The following is an 18,503-nucleotide window of genomic DNA, read 5'->3' as shown; positions in this document are numbered from 1 at the left end:
AGGCCAAAATAAAACAATATAGATCTTTTAAGCTGAAATTAAAAAATCATCTAAATAAAAGATCTTTTTGATCATCTGTGTCGGTCTTAGGCAGCCATGTAGGTCCTTTCCCTAAAGTATGAACATTTAGCAATAGATTCACCTTTTTCTATGGTACTTCCCACATGTCCTCGAACAACATAAGACCTTCAAGAACCTACTTGTTTGCTTTGAAAATGGAAAATGGATCCAACTTGTTTTTAGTACTGATGAAGAGTGCGTATAAAAAACACAACACCAAGCCTTTTTAGGTACCCTACAAACTCCAACACATCAGAACACCTACATATGTCTGTGTAGTGCATGTAGAAAAGGGTCTGCTTTAGTAGGCTAGATTAGACTGGCCTAAATATTCTACCAGGTTGCCTGGCCTTTAAATAGTATTTAAAAAAAATTTAGCAAAACATAATCATATGGGCAGGCCAATGATAGGCTACACAAGGCACCTTGAGTAGCTAACAATTTAGTTATCAATTTCCAAATTGATACCATAAAATTCATGATCATAGAATGTCCATGTCAGATAAAGAAAATAGACTTGGATGTAGACGTTCCACTACTTTAGAGGCATATATGTTTGGCTGACAAATGACCCAACGAGGCTTTTGCTTTAAGCAATAAGTGTGAAGTAGCCGTTTTAATTAAGTATCAACACTCTGGCTGTCACAGAGAAAAGAAGCTGTCCTCAAATGTTTATTGCTATATGCATGTGACTATCATGATCGTCATGGTATGCAGTTCTTAAAATTGCACATTTTGGACTCTCAACACTCTTTTAAGTTAGACACTGCTACTGAAAGACACCAGCCCTTATAGTTGATTCTCCTAAGTTTCATTCTTTTTGCTTCATTATATTGCAGGAGTTGGCAAAATAGAGATGGGCAATGAGATGGGCAACAATAACACATCTGGTCTCAAAGGTAAGGCAATTCAGCAGGTCACTGATATTTTGTTTAGTTCTGACTTTGCCGAAATAAGTGTTATTCTAGGCTGTTTATAATAGTTGTTTGTACAAATGCAGAAGAGGATAACACAAATGCTATAGATTGCAACGTGTTTCAAGAAGCTGCTGATGCAGATGATGTCAAAGGAGGAGATGAAACAGTTCCAACGAATGAAGCAAAAGATTTTCATGAAAAAGTTACAGGGTTAGCTTCTAATGACTCAACAGGAGCAAAAGATACTCACACTGCAAAAGAGACATCAGGTGGAAGAGGTTGGTAATTTGCTTTTAGCCAGTACTTACATTCATCAACTTTTACCAGTTGATCAACTGATAATTCCATATACTTTTAACTTTATTCCCTTGCTTCTATAGAGCAAGAAGAAAATGAAGTTCTTTTTCCCACTGAATCTCCAAAAGCAGTAGTGAAAGCAATTGAAGCAAGTAATGAAGAAAATCATGAAGTCCAACCATCTTCTTTGCAGAAAGGTTCAGATGTTAATGAGAAGACAACTGAATCAAATTTTCAAGAGACCCTATTGGTAAGAAGTGATCATCAGCTTCAGAAGCAAGATTCCATAAATGAAGGTTAGCACACCAAGTCTAATTATTTTAAAGAGCTTTGTTTTTAATCCGTAGTCTTCAATTTTGGCCTTTTGTTTTTATAGAGCAAGAAGAAAATGAGGTTCATTCTCCCGCTGAATCTTTAAAAGCGGTAGTTAAATCAGTTGGAGCAAGTGATGAAGACAATGAAATCAAAACAGCCTTTTCACCAAAAGATTTAGATGTTCATGAGAAGCCAATAGATTCAAATTTGAAGAAGAATCTATTGGGAACAAATGATCATCAGCTTGAGAAGCAGGCTTCCATCAGTGAAGGTTAGCATACTCAGTCTAATAATTTTGAAGTGACCTTATTCCAATTATTAATGGTATATATTGAATTTATTGCTTCTTTTATTTTAAATTAGTACAAGTAAGGAGTAATGTAATTGTAAACATAAAAACTGAGTACAACCCAACCTAAACCTTAGTGTTTGTTTGATACAAACTGCGGCAGATGAAGACGAAGATTCAACTCTTAATACTATATCTACACCACATGATCCAGAGCCTCAACAATCTTTACATTTAAAGTCTAATCAACTTGCATTAGATAAAGTTAATGCTGACCAATCTGAAGAAGAAGGCTGTAGATTGCTGCACAAAAGTAAGGATATTCTAGGATCAAGTTTTATATGTGCTAATAAGAATAGTGACCCCTTAGGTCCTAATTTGTCAAACATTCTGGGTGACAATCCCAATGTGGAAAATATGGGTGACTCATTAGTAAAAGAAGCACCGTACCAAGAAGATAAGATGTCATTAAAAGAGAAAATTGAGATTATAAAGGGAGATGAGATAGGGATTGGTTTGAGCAATCTGCCAACAATAACATCAGACACTCCGAGCATTGTTTTGAACAAATACAATGGGGAGTTATCTACTGTAGCCAATTCGATTAGGAATGATTCCTTGAATTTAAAACTTGAAGCTGTTCTGCTGGATAGGCCATTAAACTCCCATCAAGAAGTTTCTGAACCTGAGGACAAGTGCAAGGTTCTTACTGAAGAAACAAAAATAGTAGGAAGTGGATCAGACATTGAAGAGAGGCCACATCAGTACAACCCAACTCTGTTCTGTGAAGAGCCAATGGAAGAAAAAAATACTGATGAGGTAAATGAATCCCAAAAGGAATTTAGGAAGCTTGGGTCTGAAAATGAGGACAAGCTTGTTTGCAACCAGAATAAGAATTCTGATGGAAACTGCAAGGACTCAGAAGGAGAGCTTTCGGTGGTTGCTGAACATGAATTGGTTACTGTTACAGTAGGGTTGATTGTCACAGGACACAGATGTGAAGAGGAGCAACAAGAAGAGAAGAAAATTCTGGAAGAAACAGAGGACAAAGCAGAAGCTTCATATGCCACAGGAAATGATACAGAAGGAAGTGAAACCTCAAGACAATGTAGGTCTCAACTACTTCCAATTGAACAGGCAGAAGCTTTGCTCTCACAGTCTCCTGCTTCTATAGTCCAGTCTGAAGTTCACAACCAGGCCACTACAATAGCAGCTGAGACTATTATTCAAAGCAGCAGCATTGAGCCAATCCCTGAGCTGAAGCAAGAAAGCTGTGATGAGTTCTCTGTTGTGAAAGCTTCCACTTTCAATTCCACAAGCTTGAACATAGAAAATTTAATCTCTATAGTTGAGTTGACAGTAACAGAAACTAAAACTTCAACTGGTCATTCCAGTGTAGAAGGTATCAAAGGTGAAGCATCTGCATTTATAAATGGAAGTACTGAAGCACAAGAAAGTACGGGAAGGCTTGGCTCTGAGTCCAGTTCTGATAGCATGAACACTCATGTTCATATGCGAAAATCACCAAGCTTTGATCTTGATCTCCGAATTGAAGCTAGAGGCGAAGAGTCAGATCAAATGCCACTACTGTTTCAGGACAAGGCTACAATGGAGAGCTCATCAGGCCAGACTGATTTTAGTCTTGGAAACCCGGTTGCACATGTTGGGTACAAGCACAACCAACACACGTTACAGTATCAAGCAATGCCTGTGGAAGAGAAAGTTATCACATTGAAAAGAAGTGATTCTGAGAAATCGAAAACTCCATTCCTAGGCTTCTTGAAGGAAGAGGAAGAAGCTCAATTTGTAGTCACACCCCCGAAACAAGAAAACCATGCTGTTTCCAAAAAGGCAACTAGAGAATTGTGTAACCTGTCTTCTGAAGAAGCTGCATCAACAGCACCAAAAGGTAAAGAGAAGCGCAAGCACAGGTCTTCCTTCTTTGGCAACTGCATGTGCTGTGCAACAGTGATTAATTAAAAAAAAAAAAAAAGTAATCACTTTCGAGTTTCACTTTGATTTGTTTTGGTTGGGTTTTCTTTCTGTTTCTAGTTTTTGGAATATGGAGTTGTGATCAGGAGACACAGTTGGCTTATTAGTATATTGAGATAAACCAGCGAAGAGTAGCTTCTCTTTTCCCTCATCTATAGTAACTGTATAATTCCTCGTCGCTGTATTATCATATAAGGGGCCCTTGGGTGTAATTCATTTTCTTTTCTCTCTCTCTCTTTTTTATTTATTTATTTATTTATTTATTGGTGTTGAGAAGAGAGTTTGTATGGGTTGAGCAAGAAATGGTAAGTTCGGCAGTTTTGCTACCTTCGATTCTTATTTTCTTATCTTTGTTTGTTCACTTTTATTTACAGCTCAATGATATTGAAACTCTTGAAAAACTTTTGAAATACAAAACTTTTGAAAAATTCATTAAAGTCTTCACTTATTGATAAAGAAAAAAAAATTATTTAGTGAAGTGTGAACATCATATGCTTTTAAAAAATTGATCTTTATTATCAAGCAAAAACACTAAGTGGTTTTTGGTATATACAAAATTTGAACTCAAATCTTTTCTTCAACGACAAAGAAAATTACTAATTAAGTTGATTGAAACTCTTTTTTTTTTTTTTTTTGGAAAGAAAAAGTAATACTTATTAGAATTTTTTAAACAAACTTATAATATATTATATAGTAAGAGTACCACTATAAAAAGGCCTAACATTTGTAGTAATAGCCTAAAGTTATAAGGACTAAAACTCTAACATACACAACCAATGTGGGGGAGAGAGAGGGAGATATGATAAGATGTGAATATACATGTCAAAATTTACCTTTTGTCCTTGATGATGTATTACTACTTAACTTAGTTATCATGTAAAATTGTATAGAAAATACTAAAATTATTACAAATTTTATTATATAAATCTTACAAATTAATGTTGTAATAAAGGTGATTGGTGACTAATATATGAATGTTTAAATTTTTTTTTTTATGATTATTGACACATCATTTTGTAAGCTCTATATAATAAAATTTTTAATATCCCTAAAAACAAATTGAGAGAGAGAGAGAGAGAATGACATGCTAACATGATCTCTTTCTTTTGAGAAAGAACATTGATGGGATTGATGAGTTCAACTTCCCTGGACAATCTCGCCAAATATACTCGTCCACCTCAATGCGACACGGACGAACACAGGAGAGCCATTAATTAGAGCATTCAATACATTGATCAGTTATCAAACAGTTGGCAGGCCATTGGGGCCTCATCAAAACCCATATTCATGAACGTCAAGGTGTTACAATAAGGGCACTAAAGCCACAATTAAGGCCTCCAACAACTAAGAACCATGAAGTTGTATATATACACTTTGATAAGAGACAAACCAGGTACATAGACACACCTAAAGGCACTCATAGTTACTCTGATATTCTGTGTTATTCTTCAAAGGCTTCCTTGCACTAACTTTGAAATCGGAGATGTTGTGGCAGGTACCACACCGATGACCATCTTGAGGGAGCCATCTCACTATATTTGCAGAGACACGGACAAAGACTCAGCTCCATCTGGATGCACTTACAAAAATTGACAATTTGCACTTCATCAAACATGATCTCTTTTAATCTTTAATAAATGTCTCATACCTCTAGATTGATGTCTTGATCTTTGAAAATCTTGCTATTAATTATACTGTCCATATACATGCATTCCCTCAAAGACAAATTTAATAGCGTCGCATGCGTGTACATGAGAAACATGAGTGTATATACCTCCATGGTTTCTTATGCAACATATCAAGAAGAATACCAATAGTTCAACCCAGTTTTGTGCAGACTTGCAAAATTGGATTAGAAAAGGTCGTTGCCCTTGCAAAAATGAATATGACATTGACGGGTCCTTGTTTGCCTTCTCCTTTACAAACATAAAATTTGGAACAGAAAGAGAGTAGGATATCCCTTAGCCCCCGAAGAAAAAAATAAATATAGGGAGTAGGTTATCACCAAAAACATATAATATAAATCTCAACCAAAAAAAAAAGTTAATATGAAAGGGACAGCTGAATCACTCTAGGCTCTCCAACAAAAGAGAGTATATAAACTAAACAAAATTTCACGATTAAATTTCTTGGTATGTATACATGCATTTCCAACCATTGATGTCCTCAGTCAAAGTCAAAGCTTAGAACCAAAAGCTGGAGAAATTTCACATCATCATATCTTGTATGAGTTGTAGGATAAGGAAATTACTTTGAAAAATTAATTCATATTTATTCTACTTTGAAGCATATAACAAAATATAAAACTAGAAAGAATACAATTTAGATTTGAACAAATCAAAGGGTGAGTACAAAGTGATTCTAATTTTTGGTCGGCTACAACAATAATACATTAATAATACAACAAATAGTCACACTTATTTCTAGCTGGCAAATGAGTTTGAGGGAATCAATGAATTTGAATTTAGAAATTTCTTCAATCTTATTGCTGAAATGTTTATCCAATGGTCATCATCATTTTGACAAATTCTTCATAGTTGACCTGTCCATCACCATCCAGGTCGGCCTCCCTGATCATCTGCTCCACCTCTTCATCCGTCAATTTTTCGCCTAGATTGATCATTACATGCCTCAGCTACACACAAACAAAGAGAATCACTTTTAAATTCTTTTTTAGAAGTTTCATGTCAAACATAGATGCATTGTCTAAAATAGAATTAAACATTGCTAATGTTCATTGCACGCAGAAACGTACAAGGTATTGTCATGTAGATGATACCCATATAAATTAATCTAAACTAGGTGAACATGTGAAATACTTGTGCAAAACATTTAACTATGACTTTACACGATGGTTCAAGTAATATATTTTAATATTAACAATTTCACTATTGAGACATGATCATAAAACTATATCGTATCACAACTCTCCATGTTGGTGATCCCAGCAATGTCTGAAATCTAATTCTGTAGTAGAATTTAATTAAACCTCACTAATTTCCCCACGAAAGAACATTTCGTTTTTCGATGATATTGTTGGAGAATTCTGTTGGAAATGCAAGCTTCTAATGGCAACATCTTGGCCCCAATTGTATTGTGCATGTTAGAAATTCTTAATTTGACAAGGTCAATACAGGCAAAGAGCAAGAAACAAAAGTGTCATTTTAGAGGCAAAAAGGAGGCTTTCACTTTCACTTTCATAAATTTACGTATTCATATCTTAACTAAAGAGTGTTTAAGAGATAAAAATATACCTCAGTAGCTGATATATATCCGTTTTGGTCCTTGTCAAAGACTTTGAAAGCCTCTTTAAGCTCCTCCTCTGCATCAGTTTCCTACAAAAGAAAACAGAAATATCCAACCATAAGCACAGATAATGGTTCAATTATGTTTGGTTGTAAATTTGTTTAATTGTTGCTCTCTTTACTATTAGAATATTAAATTCATACTTTCTTAACCGTTTAAATTTTTAGGATTAATAGTAATTTATCATTTACTACATAAGGAGAAGACAAACATGTAGAACAAAATTTTAGAATTGCCAATTTGGGATATTACTTCTTTTTCTTTGGTAGGATACATTGACATGTTTTTTGGTTTATGAGTGTAGTTTGGTATGTTTAAAAAGTAATTAACTTTAATTGGTTACCTTCATTTTCTTGGCCATTAAGCTCAAGAACTCTGTAAACTCTATAGTTCCGTTTCCATCAGCGTCTACTTCGCTTATCATGTCCTGAAGCTCCTCCTCCGTTGGATTTTGATCCAATGACCGGATAACAGTTGCCAATTCCTCAACAGTAATGCAACCTACACAATCAAGTATTTGAGCACCATATAAATATGCTATTCCACTCATACATCTTCTTGAAAACATGTTTTATTGGTCTTTTTTATTGCTAAACAGAGAGATAACATGTTTTATAGATGTTGAAGCATAAGTGCATATAATAAATAAGGTAGAGCCACTAAACAAAAGCGTATATAAGAGGGAAATGCTCACCATCTCCATCTTTGTCAAACAGACAAAAGGCTTCTTTAAACTCAACAATCTGTTCTTCACTCAGTACATCTGCCATGGAGTTTGTTCTGAAACCTCAAGAACACCTTAAGAGAAATACACAGAAAGAGAGAGAGAGAGAGAGAGAGAGAGTATGTTGAGTATAGCTCAATCTTCTTTTTTTTGATAATCTGAGTATAGCTCAATCTTAGCTGGGCTTTATGTAGAACTTTAATGTGATAAAGTATAGCACAACTTCTTTTCCCAAAATTAAAAAATTAAAGAGTCAAACTAAGCTTATGACTATAGTTTGGTGTTTGGCCTCATTATTAGAAAAGAATCGTATGACCACTCATTCTAGTTTCTACATGGACTTTATTTTTGGGAAGGGAAAAATAAAAAAGAAAAAAGAAAAGAAATAAATAGATTATTATAAGTATTAATTTAATTGAAAATTTATTCGTGCATTTTAGTAGAGTATTATTTGTAAGTAATATATAGTAGAAAAATGATATAAAAATAGGACAGCTGTAAGGGTTTGGTGTTTAGGAGACAAAGGGGCATTCAAATTTCAAAGAGCAAGATGGAGTGAGAGAGAGGGTATGGGGAGTTGTGTACTTTTTTCCACATTTTCAACACCCAAAGAGCACGCTGCGTTGCTTGCACGAGATATATACTAATATAAACTGAACCAGACCTAGAACTAAATATGACATTTTATACATACATTGCAAGGGAAAACAAATTATTTAGTCGAAACTGAAATTTTTTTTACTGAAAATAATGTATATAAGACTAAAAACTAGCAAAAATAATACATTGAGACTCATGAATAATATTAAAAAGTGTAATGGGACTTATAAATAGTAACAAAAATAAGTTAAATAGTAAAAAAAAAAAAAACTATCTTTTTCAACCAATGTCAAACACAACCTAAATGTGTCATACGTTTATATGCAAACTGCAATACTTTATGTTTTCATATTATCATATTATAAATCCTATTATAAAATGGGCAAGACTTAGTTAAAGTATTTAAATGTTATTTCTTAAATTCTCCTTTTAAGATTTTATCATGTGAATTTTTTTCTCATAGAATGGAAATGTACTTTTTTAATTAACCACATAACTGAATCTTGAAAATAGACTTAAAAAACACTACCTAAGCTACTATACCTAAGTTTTTTCCTTATAAAATTGGTAGGTACTACTTCTTCTAACAATGCACTTGACATAGTCTTATTGGTCCTTCTGTGTTCCAAGCCCATCACACGGTCCTTGATTGATACCACACATCCAATAGAAGCAAACCGTGTTTGGTTTGATACATAAATTAACTTCTTTTTTTCTCATCTTATTTTAGATTAACAAGAGCAACAATCTTTGCTGGACATATTTGTTAAAAGGATTAAGATCAATCATATACTATAGTAATTTTTAAGAGATCAATACGTTAAACCCAAAAAGGAAAAACAACATAAGAATTCCTAATCCTACCATTTACAATTATAAGGGGTATAACAAAATGCAAGTAGACTCCTTGTCCTTGGTTGACAATCACAAATGGTCCAATACTCCAGAGACAAATGAAATTAATGTGCTTGGCTGTCTACGCGGTTTCCTGTTCTGCTATTCAGCTCTAATATTACATTTTCACACCAGCTCTCATTCAATGAAATAGTACGATTGTAAAGTACACTATAGTTTTTGGAGGGAGGGAGCAATTAATCTCGAAGATACAACAACTAGTATATTGACATGGTCAATTACCTCTTGATTATCTTTCTCTTACAAAGATCACTCGTTCCAGTCATGGTCCATGCATTGGACTTTCAAGTTCAACCTTCAAATGAAGACTGGGAATTAGAGGGATTTGACTAGCTAAATTTTGAGTTTATTTGAGTCCCAACCAACCCAAGGCTTTTAGGTTTCTAATTTCTATCTGTAAGCTTCTCTACAATTACAAAGCTTGGCAATTTAAAAATGCATATAGTAATATTTTCTGGAAGGTCTAGCTAGGAAGAGCATGTATCCAATGTAAAAACCCACCACTTCTTCCAGCAAATTAATAATTTTGTCCCAACCATGTATAAGCAAATCAATAATTTGATCATAGCTTGTGATAATTTGATGAGATTTTAGGAACATTTTAAATGTCACCGATGTTATTGACTCTTTCCAAAAAGTTATCTTTCACGTGGCAAAGTTGGCGTTTGTATCTAAGACCAAAAAAAAAAAATCAAATTCATTTCAGAGTTGGTACTTTGAATTCGTTGAAGATCAAACTGCTACAAGAAAAAACACTTTCGGTAACATTTTGTGGCAGAATCCAACATGTGATATGATATAGTCTATGCTTTTGACCGGCCTGCTTGTACTGGCACACTAAAAGAGCGTACTCTTTGTCTTCTCATAAACTACCATCAATTGACAGGGCATAATGATCAGAAAAATAAGTGAAGTTTAAAAGTCATGATAGCAGTTGTAACTAGTTCCTTCATCCCTTTTTTTACGTGTTGATGTTCTATTCTATTTCTATATGACTGACTCCACTTTGTTAGATATTACAGAGGTTCAATGGTCACCATGCCAAATCACTCTGACCATTCCTTCTAATACTTTGACCAGTATAAGTTCACCTAGTATTAGAAGCAATATCATGGAATTCCCCATCATAGTAGTAGGAGCTTTCCAAACAAATAGCAAATGCTTAACACATCATATCATCCGAAGAAACAGAAAATACCACAAACTTTAAATTCACTACTTATTACATTGAAATCAATTGGCATTGAGATGATACAAATATTTCGTTTATTAAGAAGGATTCCCTAAATACCTAAAAAATAGATGATAATAGAAGATGTGAACTATTTGATAGAATCAATTTCAGGAACATGGAATGTAAGAGAAACTCAAATGTTAACATGCTATGTCACACCACCATATTTAAAAAGCTAAAACCTCTCCCATGCCCAAACCATTATTGAAATCTACACAACACTTGAAACGCATACCCAAATTAGTTGAACCATTTTTAATACCAGTTTTGAATTTCTTAGAACATGATGCTGGTTAAATTCACCAGACCCCAGAAGTGCTCACTGTCAATGAAATTGTTAACTTCATTACATTACCTCTCTGTTTCTTCACAGCTAATCCTTCCATAAGTGTATTTAAAAATGCCCAAGACCATGATTACCCTTAAAAGTGAAAGTATATCTGAGAAATAGTAAATAAATAATGTCAATCACGGTAAGTTGGTTACATGCGCTAATGACTAAAAAACCATTGCAACAACCTTATTGGGGTTGTAGACTTGTAGCCCCAAACAGCACTAAGCCCTGAGGCAAATTTGTCCACCCGAAGCAACTAGATACCTCATCTGGTTTGCTATTAACAGGTTTATCTTGAGCAGAGGACACACTAACCATCACAAGCTGTCTAATATTCACTTGATGAAATGAGAAAATGATAATTATTTTCCATTGCTTCCTCCCATATTAGATAGGCATCCCTTTTGGAACAATTTGATCTTTGATACACATGTAAATTGGAACCAGTATAAAGTAAGCTCCAGCTATCGCACCAAGAATGAGCTGGAAAAGGAAAACAAATGGATTCACAGGTTTCTTTATATCCTCTGCCTTTGGACCAAGCTGCATGAACCACACACCTCATAAATCTTAGTGAGAGAGAGAGAGAGAGAGAGAGATGTCAGAAAGTAATGGTTAATAATCACCAATTCAATAGTTCTTCTTAGAAGTTGGAATTAAAACTACCTCGTGCCTTGTTTTAGACTCTGCACCTTTATACTATATACTGATTTTGTTTGGAATTCATAGACTAAATCCAAATGAAAAAATAAATAAATAAAAAATAATAATAAAATAATTGTAAAATAACATATGCAGTTAAGGTGTTTAACGGCCAAACACAAGCCAGAGCTTCTCATTTTTATAATCCTTTCACGTGCACACTTTGGCCTTTTCAGTCTTGACATCATAGAAAATGGCTCCTCAAGTTCTCAATTCTAGCAGCTATATAGCTTAATACAACAAAGAAGGGAGAAGAGTAGTCCAAAATCAGGTATAAAATATGGCAGGAATCTTGAAATGAGGGTAGAACAAGAGAAGAATATTTCAACTTGTTATTTTCCTTCCCAGTTGCAACGGAAAAATAGGATCCGAAATGAGAAATCCATTTAAAGATAAGGGTAGCTCCTATTGATAAAAAGATCAGAGATAGTCGCTTGAAATGGTTTGGTCATGTTCAGAGAAGAGCAATTAAGGGAATTAAAAAAGGGTAGAGGAATACCCAAAATAACATTAGTAGAAGAAATAAAAGACTTGTCAATTAAGGTAGTAATAGAGAATATGATTTCAAATAAAATAGAATGGAAGAAAAGAATACATACGGCCGACCCTAACTAATCTATTAAACATCCATAGCCAACCCCAAAATTTTGGGATGTGTTGTTGTTGTTGTTGTATTTTCCTTCCCAATTGCACCGAAAAAAATCCTCACATCAAATTCTTAAACTTAAAAGACTTCAAAATATTTTTAATCCCTAGGACCATACAACACACTTATTGGTCTATTGGTCTATTCAGAGGACTGCTTACCGAAAATAAGTGTGAGTTTGGATAGCACTAAGAATGAAATTTTCAGCTGCGTTTGGCGTTTTGTGTGGGTCCCGTGCACTGTTCACAGAACCCACAAGTACGGATTTTAGCAAATTTTTCTTTAAAACTGGATCTCAGGGCACTATTCACACATTATAAAATTATTTTGCTATAGCATTTTCAGTTTTCAGTTTTCAGAAATAAACGATATCCAAACAAACCCTAAGTCCATCCAAACGACTTTGACATAGCGTACAACCATATATGCAAGAAAAACACCACATAACTCTCCTTGTTATCTTGTGCGGGTAAGTGACATGTTCTTAACCACTCACCAATTTGCATATTTTATATTGAGCTCAAAACAAGCATTAAAATCCTCCCTACGCTCAGCAACAATTTCACAATCCCTTTTGAAAAAAAACTTCATTATTGAAACAGCAAGACTAGCTCTACCAGAAAAACTTCTCGGCCAATTGGCTAAAATCTTTGTAAGAGAATAATATTGGTGATGTTTGCATAATCTCATTCTCTGGTGACATTATAGAAAACTTTTGAGAGGCACTATGCATCATTAATTCTAGTGTAATGAAAGCTTCATTATTGACACAGCAAGACAAGCTCTACCAGAAAAACTTCTCGGCCAATTGGCTAAAATCTTTGCAAGATCATTAATATTGGTAATGTTTGCATAATCTCATTCTCTATTGACATTATAGAAAACTTTTGAGAGGCACTATGCATCATTAATTTTAGTGTAATGAAAGGTTTTTTTTTTTTTTTTAAATGATTTTTTGACAGTTTTTTTATATTTCCCATGAAAGTGGTATTAAAACTTTCTTAAAATGGTCTATTAACAAATACCCCAAGGACACTTGTTAACCAAATGATGCGGACACCACACCATAGCACATCTGTGGAGATTATCATTTGTGTCATCTTTATCTTTATTTGTGTTTATAATTAGCATTTGATTATTATCGGATTAGTATTGAGATTGTTCAGGATTCGTATTAGGAGAGTTTATCTTTATCATTGTGATTCCTCGAAGCTGTATATAAAGCTCCAAATGATTTCTTTTATATTCAGACTATTATTATGTATTATTCAGTGATTATTGATGCAAAATGTGCATTACGTTTGGTGGTGAATCCAAACAACCTTAGGTGGTGAAGCCTAAGGTCTAAAGTGGGATTAATCTAGGTGAGAAGCTTAGGTGGTCCTACATCACCGAACCTTTTTTTTTTTTTTTTTTAACTATCAAAACATGGCTATCACCAGTGGTTTCTTGACTTCTGGTATAGTTATAAAGGACAAAAGGTATCCACAAGGCAGAAGTCGGACTTTTGGATTTGATTCTTACTATTGACCAAAGAAAAAACAACATATAACAAAAACATGATTACCATAATGTCAGTTAAATGACAAAATCAAGAGTCTCTTCAGATAGTATTTCATCCGTTACTTAAAAAACAGAAGGCATGAAGAAGTATGTTACCTGTAGGGGAGAGTCTCCAGAAAAGGGCTTCACACCTGTTACAGAGCAACCCATGATCAGGCCATGCCTACGGACGCCACGGTACCATTTTGGACCAATCCTTTTTAGTTTAACATCTTTGAAACCAGCCTTCTGAAACCATTCAATGTACTCTTCCTCCTTTGGAAAGAGCATCCACACGTCTGCAAAGAAACGAGACAACCAAAAGGTTGGGTAAACAGGACCTATAAGACAGGCTTTCCCCCCTATCTTCAGTACCCTGTATGCCTCCTTGATTCCACGCTGTGGATCTGGCCAATACTCGATACTGAGGATTAATTATAGAATAATACATAAGATATTTCCTCTAGAAAGTATATTACATGAAAGAAAGAAAAGGATTTCCTTTTTTTTTTTTTTTTAAAGATATAGAGATGCTAAAAGCCTACAACAGAACTATAATTAGAAGATACCATTCTGTAAGGAAATAATTTTATCAATATCATAAGTCAAACATAAAAATAAAAGAACACTTTCTTACTTTAAGTCCTCACAATTATAAATATTCAGAAAGAAATATATTATTTCCTATACATTGAATGTACTACAAGACCAGTATGAATGAGAATTTCCATTCCCTTTTTCTCTTTAAAAAGGGAATGAAACCTCACTTAAAGAAGGAAATGAAATCAATTTTCAATTTCATTTCATAGAATTCATTAATGTCTTATAAAAAGATTAACGTTGTGTCAATTCCACGCACTATAATTCTCCGCCAGAAAACTTCAATTGCAATACAATAATCACCTATATAAATAAACAACATTCTAAACAAGCAATGAAACTCAAAGATAGTACCTCCCAGCGGATACATATCGATCCGCATAATCAGTTGGGAACGGAAGGTCCTCTGCATCACCCTCAACTATCTTGCATTCCTTCAAGGGCTCCTTCTGCTTCGCCTTGGCAAGCTGATGTGGGGACTGGTCAAGAATTGTAATATTTTTGGCATCCACATGCTTAACTATACCAAGAGTGGTAAACCCAGTTCCACCACCTACATCTACCACTATCATATTCCGATCAAAGAGATCAGCAGGCTCAAGCGCCTCGTCCCGCATATCCTCAGTCCAGTGAATAGGGTTTATGACATGATCATATACTATAGACAAGAACCTATAGAACCAAAATGCCTCTTTTTTGTGCTGTATAAACCTAGGCTGGGAAGCTGGCCTTAAGGATGATATACTGCATCTGGGTGTTAAAGTTCCAGCCTTGTAATTCCTACCAAAAGACACTAAGCCCTTCTTATTGGGCAAGCGCCTATCCTGGAAAGTTGACCCAACAAAACCAAACCCAGTTGGAGTTATGGTTATGCCACTAATGAGCTTGAGATTCTGAGCTCCATTGATCAATGAAGAAGCCATGAAAACACACACACGAAGAGAGAGAGAGAGAGAGAGAAACAAAAAGATTTCTTTGCTATTTCTCAGTGACTATTTAAGACTAATGAACAAGCCTCTAAACCAACTAACAAATATACTGGCTACTCTAATAAGAGTAAAAGAAAAAAAAAAAGATATGGTTTTTACAATTTTGTAAGAAGTGGGTATGCAAGTAATCAAACTAAAGGTTGAATTTCAATAAAAGGAGACTCAAATTGTACCTTATATCTATTAGAAGAAAGAAGGTAAGATAGCTTTGCTTACCAATGTAACAAAGAGGCAGCGAACAGAAACTTGAAAAATAGAAAGATTTATGTCGATCGAGAGAGAGAGAGGAAGGGGAAGGGGTTAAGAGCTTTGGTGTTTCAGAGCTGAGTAAGTTTAACCACGAGACGGGAGCCACACCACATGTTATGGTAGCATTGATTGTCGCACGGATGGGTCTTTTTTTGGCTCCGTCTATTTGGGCACTATCACTTAACTCAGAAGAAACGGTACCGTTTGGAAAACATCACCATTTGAGCAAACTTTTGGACATATAATTGAAAACATGTACCATAGTTGTCAAAACATGAATCGTATCAAGAATCGATTTTTAATTTTTGTACATCGGATATGGTAAGATATGTAAACACTTAATAAAATTTATAAAAAAATTATAGATTTACATGTATAAAAAGTATATCCATTATAAATTTTGAATATATTCAACTAATGACAAATTTCTTCATCATTCTATAATAATATTTAATAAACTAACTAAATAAATCAAACTAGCATGTGTTTATAACATATACATTCAAATTGCTTAAATTCAAAAGTGATAATAATTTATTTTCATCATATTTCCTAATCAACCCCATCTAAGTCAATGCTATCATCATATTTATCATTATGCAAACTTATTTCATCACTAAAGTTTTCTTCATCTTTATTAACATTATTATCTCTTCTTGTTATTTTTTTTAATAATTTAAAAAAAATTCTTGGCATTCTAGTTTCTTGGACTTATAACAATAATGACAAAAAAAAATTTTAATAAATAATTATATTGTCAATTAATATCTTATTCATAGTATGAAAATAAATTTGTAAATATTAAAGTGAAATGTATCTGTGTACTATGTATTCCAAATTTTCTATAGGAAAAAAAAAAAAAAAAAAAAAAAAAAACACTTATGAATATGTTATTTTATTAGGCTAAATTAAGTAACCTAATAATTTTGTATTAAAAACAAGTCTAACAACTTGTTAGATTTTAAATAAAAGTACAAATTTTGACCCAAAAAAAAAATCTCATTTTAAAGTATTTGTTTATGTATTGTACAATACGAATAATTTTATGAAACAATACGATTCATACAATATGTACACTGTATCGTATGATTTATAAGCACTTATGATACATACAATACAAAAATTTTTACACATAATACGTGGTACATATCGTACGATACGTATCGCATATCATACGATACTAACAATTATGCATGTACCTTTATTTTTTCACATGAAAATTTTGGTTAGTTTTTTGAAAAATTACTTAGGGTCCGTTTAGATACCGCTGAAAACTGAAACTGAAAACTGAAAAATACTGTAGCAAAATAATTTTTAAATGTGTGAATAGTACCGTGGGACCCATTTTTAATGAAAAAGTTGCTGAAAAGTGAAATTTGTGGGTCCGTGAACAATACATGATGTGCACTGATTGGCTGAAAAAAGTTTGAAAAGTCAAAATTTGCGGTTACTGTTCATTGAATAGTACATGAACAGTAACCGCAAGTCTAAAAAACGCGTGAAAAAAAAAAAAGCTGAAAAACGCAAACGCGCTGCTTTTCAGCGCAATCCAAACGCAACTTTAGTGTGAAAAAAATTATTATAATCAAATGTGAGTATAACTTACAAATTATCATTAAAAAAAAATAAAATAAATAAAAAAAGAAGCTAATGTAATTGTTTCGTGACTAACGAACTCAATGATTTGAAGGGTATGCAGAAACCAAAAATTCTTATGCTTGAGGGAACTTGATTTTAAAATTAGGTGTAAGGCATGATGATGATTGTGCATAAATGCCTTCTTTGAATGAACGTAAGTGAAAAACTGAAAATCTTGATCTATGAAGTTATATAATTACAATTGAGTTGATACTATAGAAACATGAAAAGTGGTCTAATTTTTAGTGCTTGTAAGATTGTTTATATCTTGATTAAGTGCAATGACTTGATCATGAGTTAATTTGTGTGTAGTTTGTTAACAAATCTTGTAATCTAGATCCTAGTAGAGCTTTTAGGATTGTATAATGCAAAACATGACATGTTTTTGGGCCAAAATTGGGTTTTACCCCTTTCAACCAAACTTTCCAGCAAAATGCCCCTTGTTTGAAACTATTTAAGGATATGCCCCTATTTTGAAACTCGATTTGGCGAAAATCGAGTTGCTTGAAAAAACCTGCATGAAACTCGAGTTCCATGCAATTTTTTTTTTTTTTTTTTTTTTTTAAGTTTCATTGCCTATAACTCGATTTTCACCAAATCGAGTTTTTCATTGAAACTCGATTTTTAGAAAATCGAATTTAAAACAAGGGCATATTTCTAAATAGTTTCAAACATGGGGCATTTTTTTGGAAAGTTTGGCTGAAAGGGATATATCCCCATTTTGGCCCATGTTTTTGTGTAGGATTTATACTTAGGAATTATTATGCTTTCTTAGTATATTATCTCTTTCCTTCTTTTCTTCTCCATGAAATAACAATTGTAAGTATGGTCAATGGGGCTATCATTTTAAGCGTTGGTTTCTAGTTAATCAGATTTGGCAAAATTATGTTCTCTCTATTTATGCATTGTGCTACAGAAAAGTCAAATCAAACAAATCTAATTTTTTTTAAAAGAAATTTTAAAAACAGGTCAGATCACAAGTTTTTACTCTAGGGGAAATTCTTTGAATTTAGATCAAGTCCAATTTTACCATGTCTAATTTTGGCTCACTAGTTTGTACAACTATGAAGCTAATTCCTCCACCCCCGCACAACACCCCCCCCCCCCCCCCCCCCAAAAAAAAAAAAAAGAATAATGCTAGTAAACTATTAATT

The 18,503-nt window shown here is 33.6% G+C and overlaps 3 protein-coding genes across 4 annotated transcripts; 1 reads left to right on the top strand and 2 right to left on the bottom strand.

Annotated features, from left to right (window-relative positions):
• The first annotated feature begins 874 nt into the window (after positions 1-874).
• LOC115994567 lies at positions 875-3,858 on the top strand. The gene is made up of 5 exons (XM_031118772.1): positions 875-959; positions 1,061-1,255; positions 1,358-1,570; positions 1,651-1,860; positions 2,042-3,858. Exons 1-5 carry the CDS (start codon positions 917-919, stop codon positions 3,856-3,858), a joined length of 2,478 nt encoding a protein of 825 aa, XP_030974632.1. The 5' UTR covers positions 875-916.
• Positions 3,859-6,067: 2,209 nt separating this feature from the next.
• Positions 6,068-8,240, bottom strand: LOC115994416 (calmodulin-like protein 11). Its single transcript, XM_031118556.1, has 4 exons — positions 7,871-8,240; positions 7,520-7,677; positions 7,125-7,205; positions 6,068-6,505 (listed from the first exon to the last, which is right to left on the bottom strand). Exons 1-4 carry the CDS (start codon positions 7,944-7,946, stop codon positions 6,368-6,370), a joined length of 453 nt encoding a protein of 150 aa, XP_030974416.1. The 5' UTR covers positions 7,947-8,240; the 3' UTR covers positions 6,068-6,367.
• A 2,725-nt stretch (positions 8,241-10,965) lies between these two features.
• Positions 10,966-15,842, bottom strand: LOC115994415 (2-methyl-6-phytyl-1,4-hydroquinone methyltransferase, chloroplastic-like). Of its 2 annotated transcripts, none has more exons than XM_031118553.1 (3): positions 14,828-15,838; positions 13,991-14,297; positions 10,966-11,526 (listed from the first exon to the last, which is right to left on the bottom strand). In XM_031118553.1, the coding sequence occupies exons 1-3, from the start codon at positions 15,394-15,396 to the stop codon at positions 11,371-11,373; spliced, it is 1,032 nt and encodes a 343-aa protein (XP_030974413.1). In that variant the 5' UTR covers positions 15,397-15,838; the 3' UTR covers positions 10,966-11,370. The 2 variants fall into 2 exon arrangements, with proteins under 2 accessions (XP_030974413.1, XP_030974415.1); XM_031118555.1 differs by having other exon boundaries at positions 11,405-11,552; positions 14,828-15,842.
• Between the last annotated feature and the right edge of the window lie 2,661 nt (positions 15,843-18,503).

This window comes from Quercus lobata, chromosome 6, assembly GCF_001633185.2.
Source record: "Quercus lobata isolate SW786 chromosome 6, ValleyOak3.0 Primary Assembly, whole genome shotgun sequence".
In the NCBI taxonomy this organism is placed as follows: Eukaryota; Viridiplantae; Streptophyta; class Magnoliopsida; order Fagales; family Fagaceae; genus Quercus; species Quercus lobata.
Note: the sequence above shows the minus strand (reverse complement) of the source record. Positions and strands in the feature narration are given on the sequence as shown.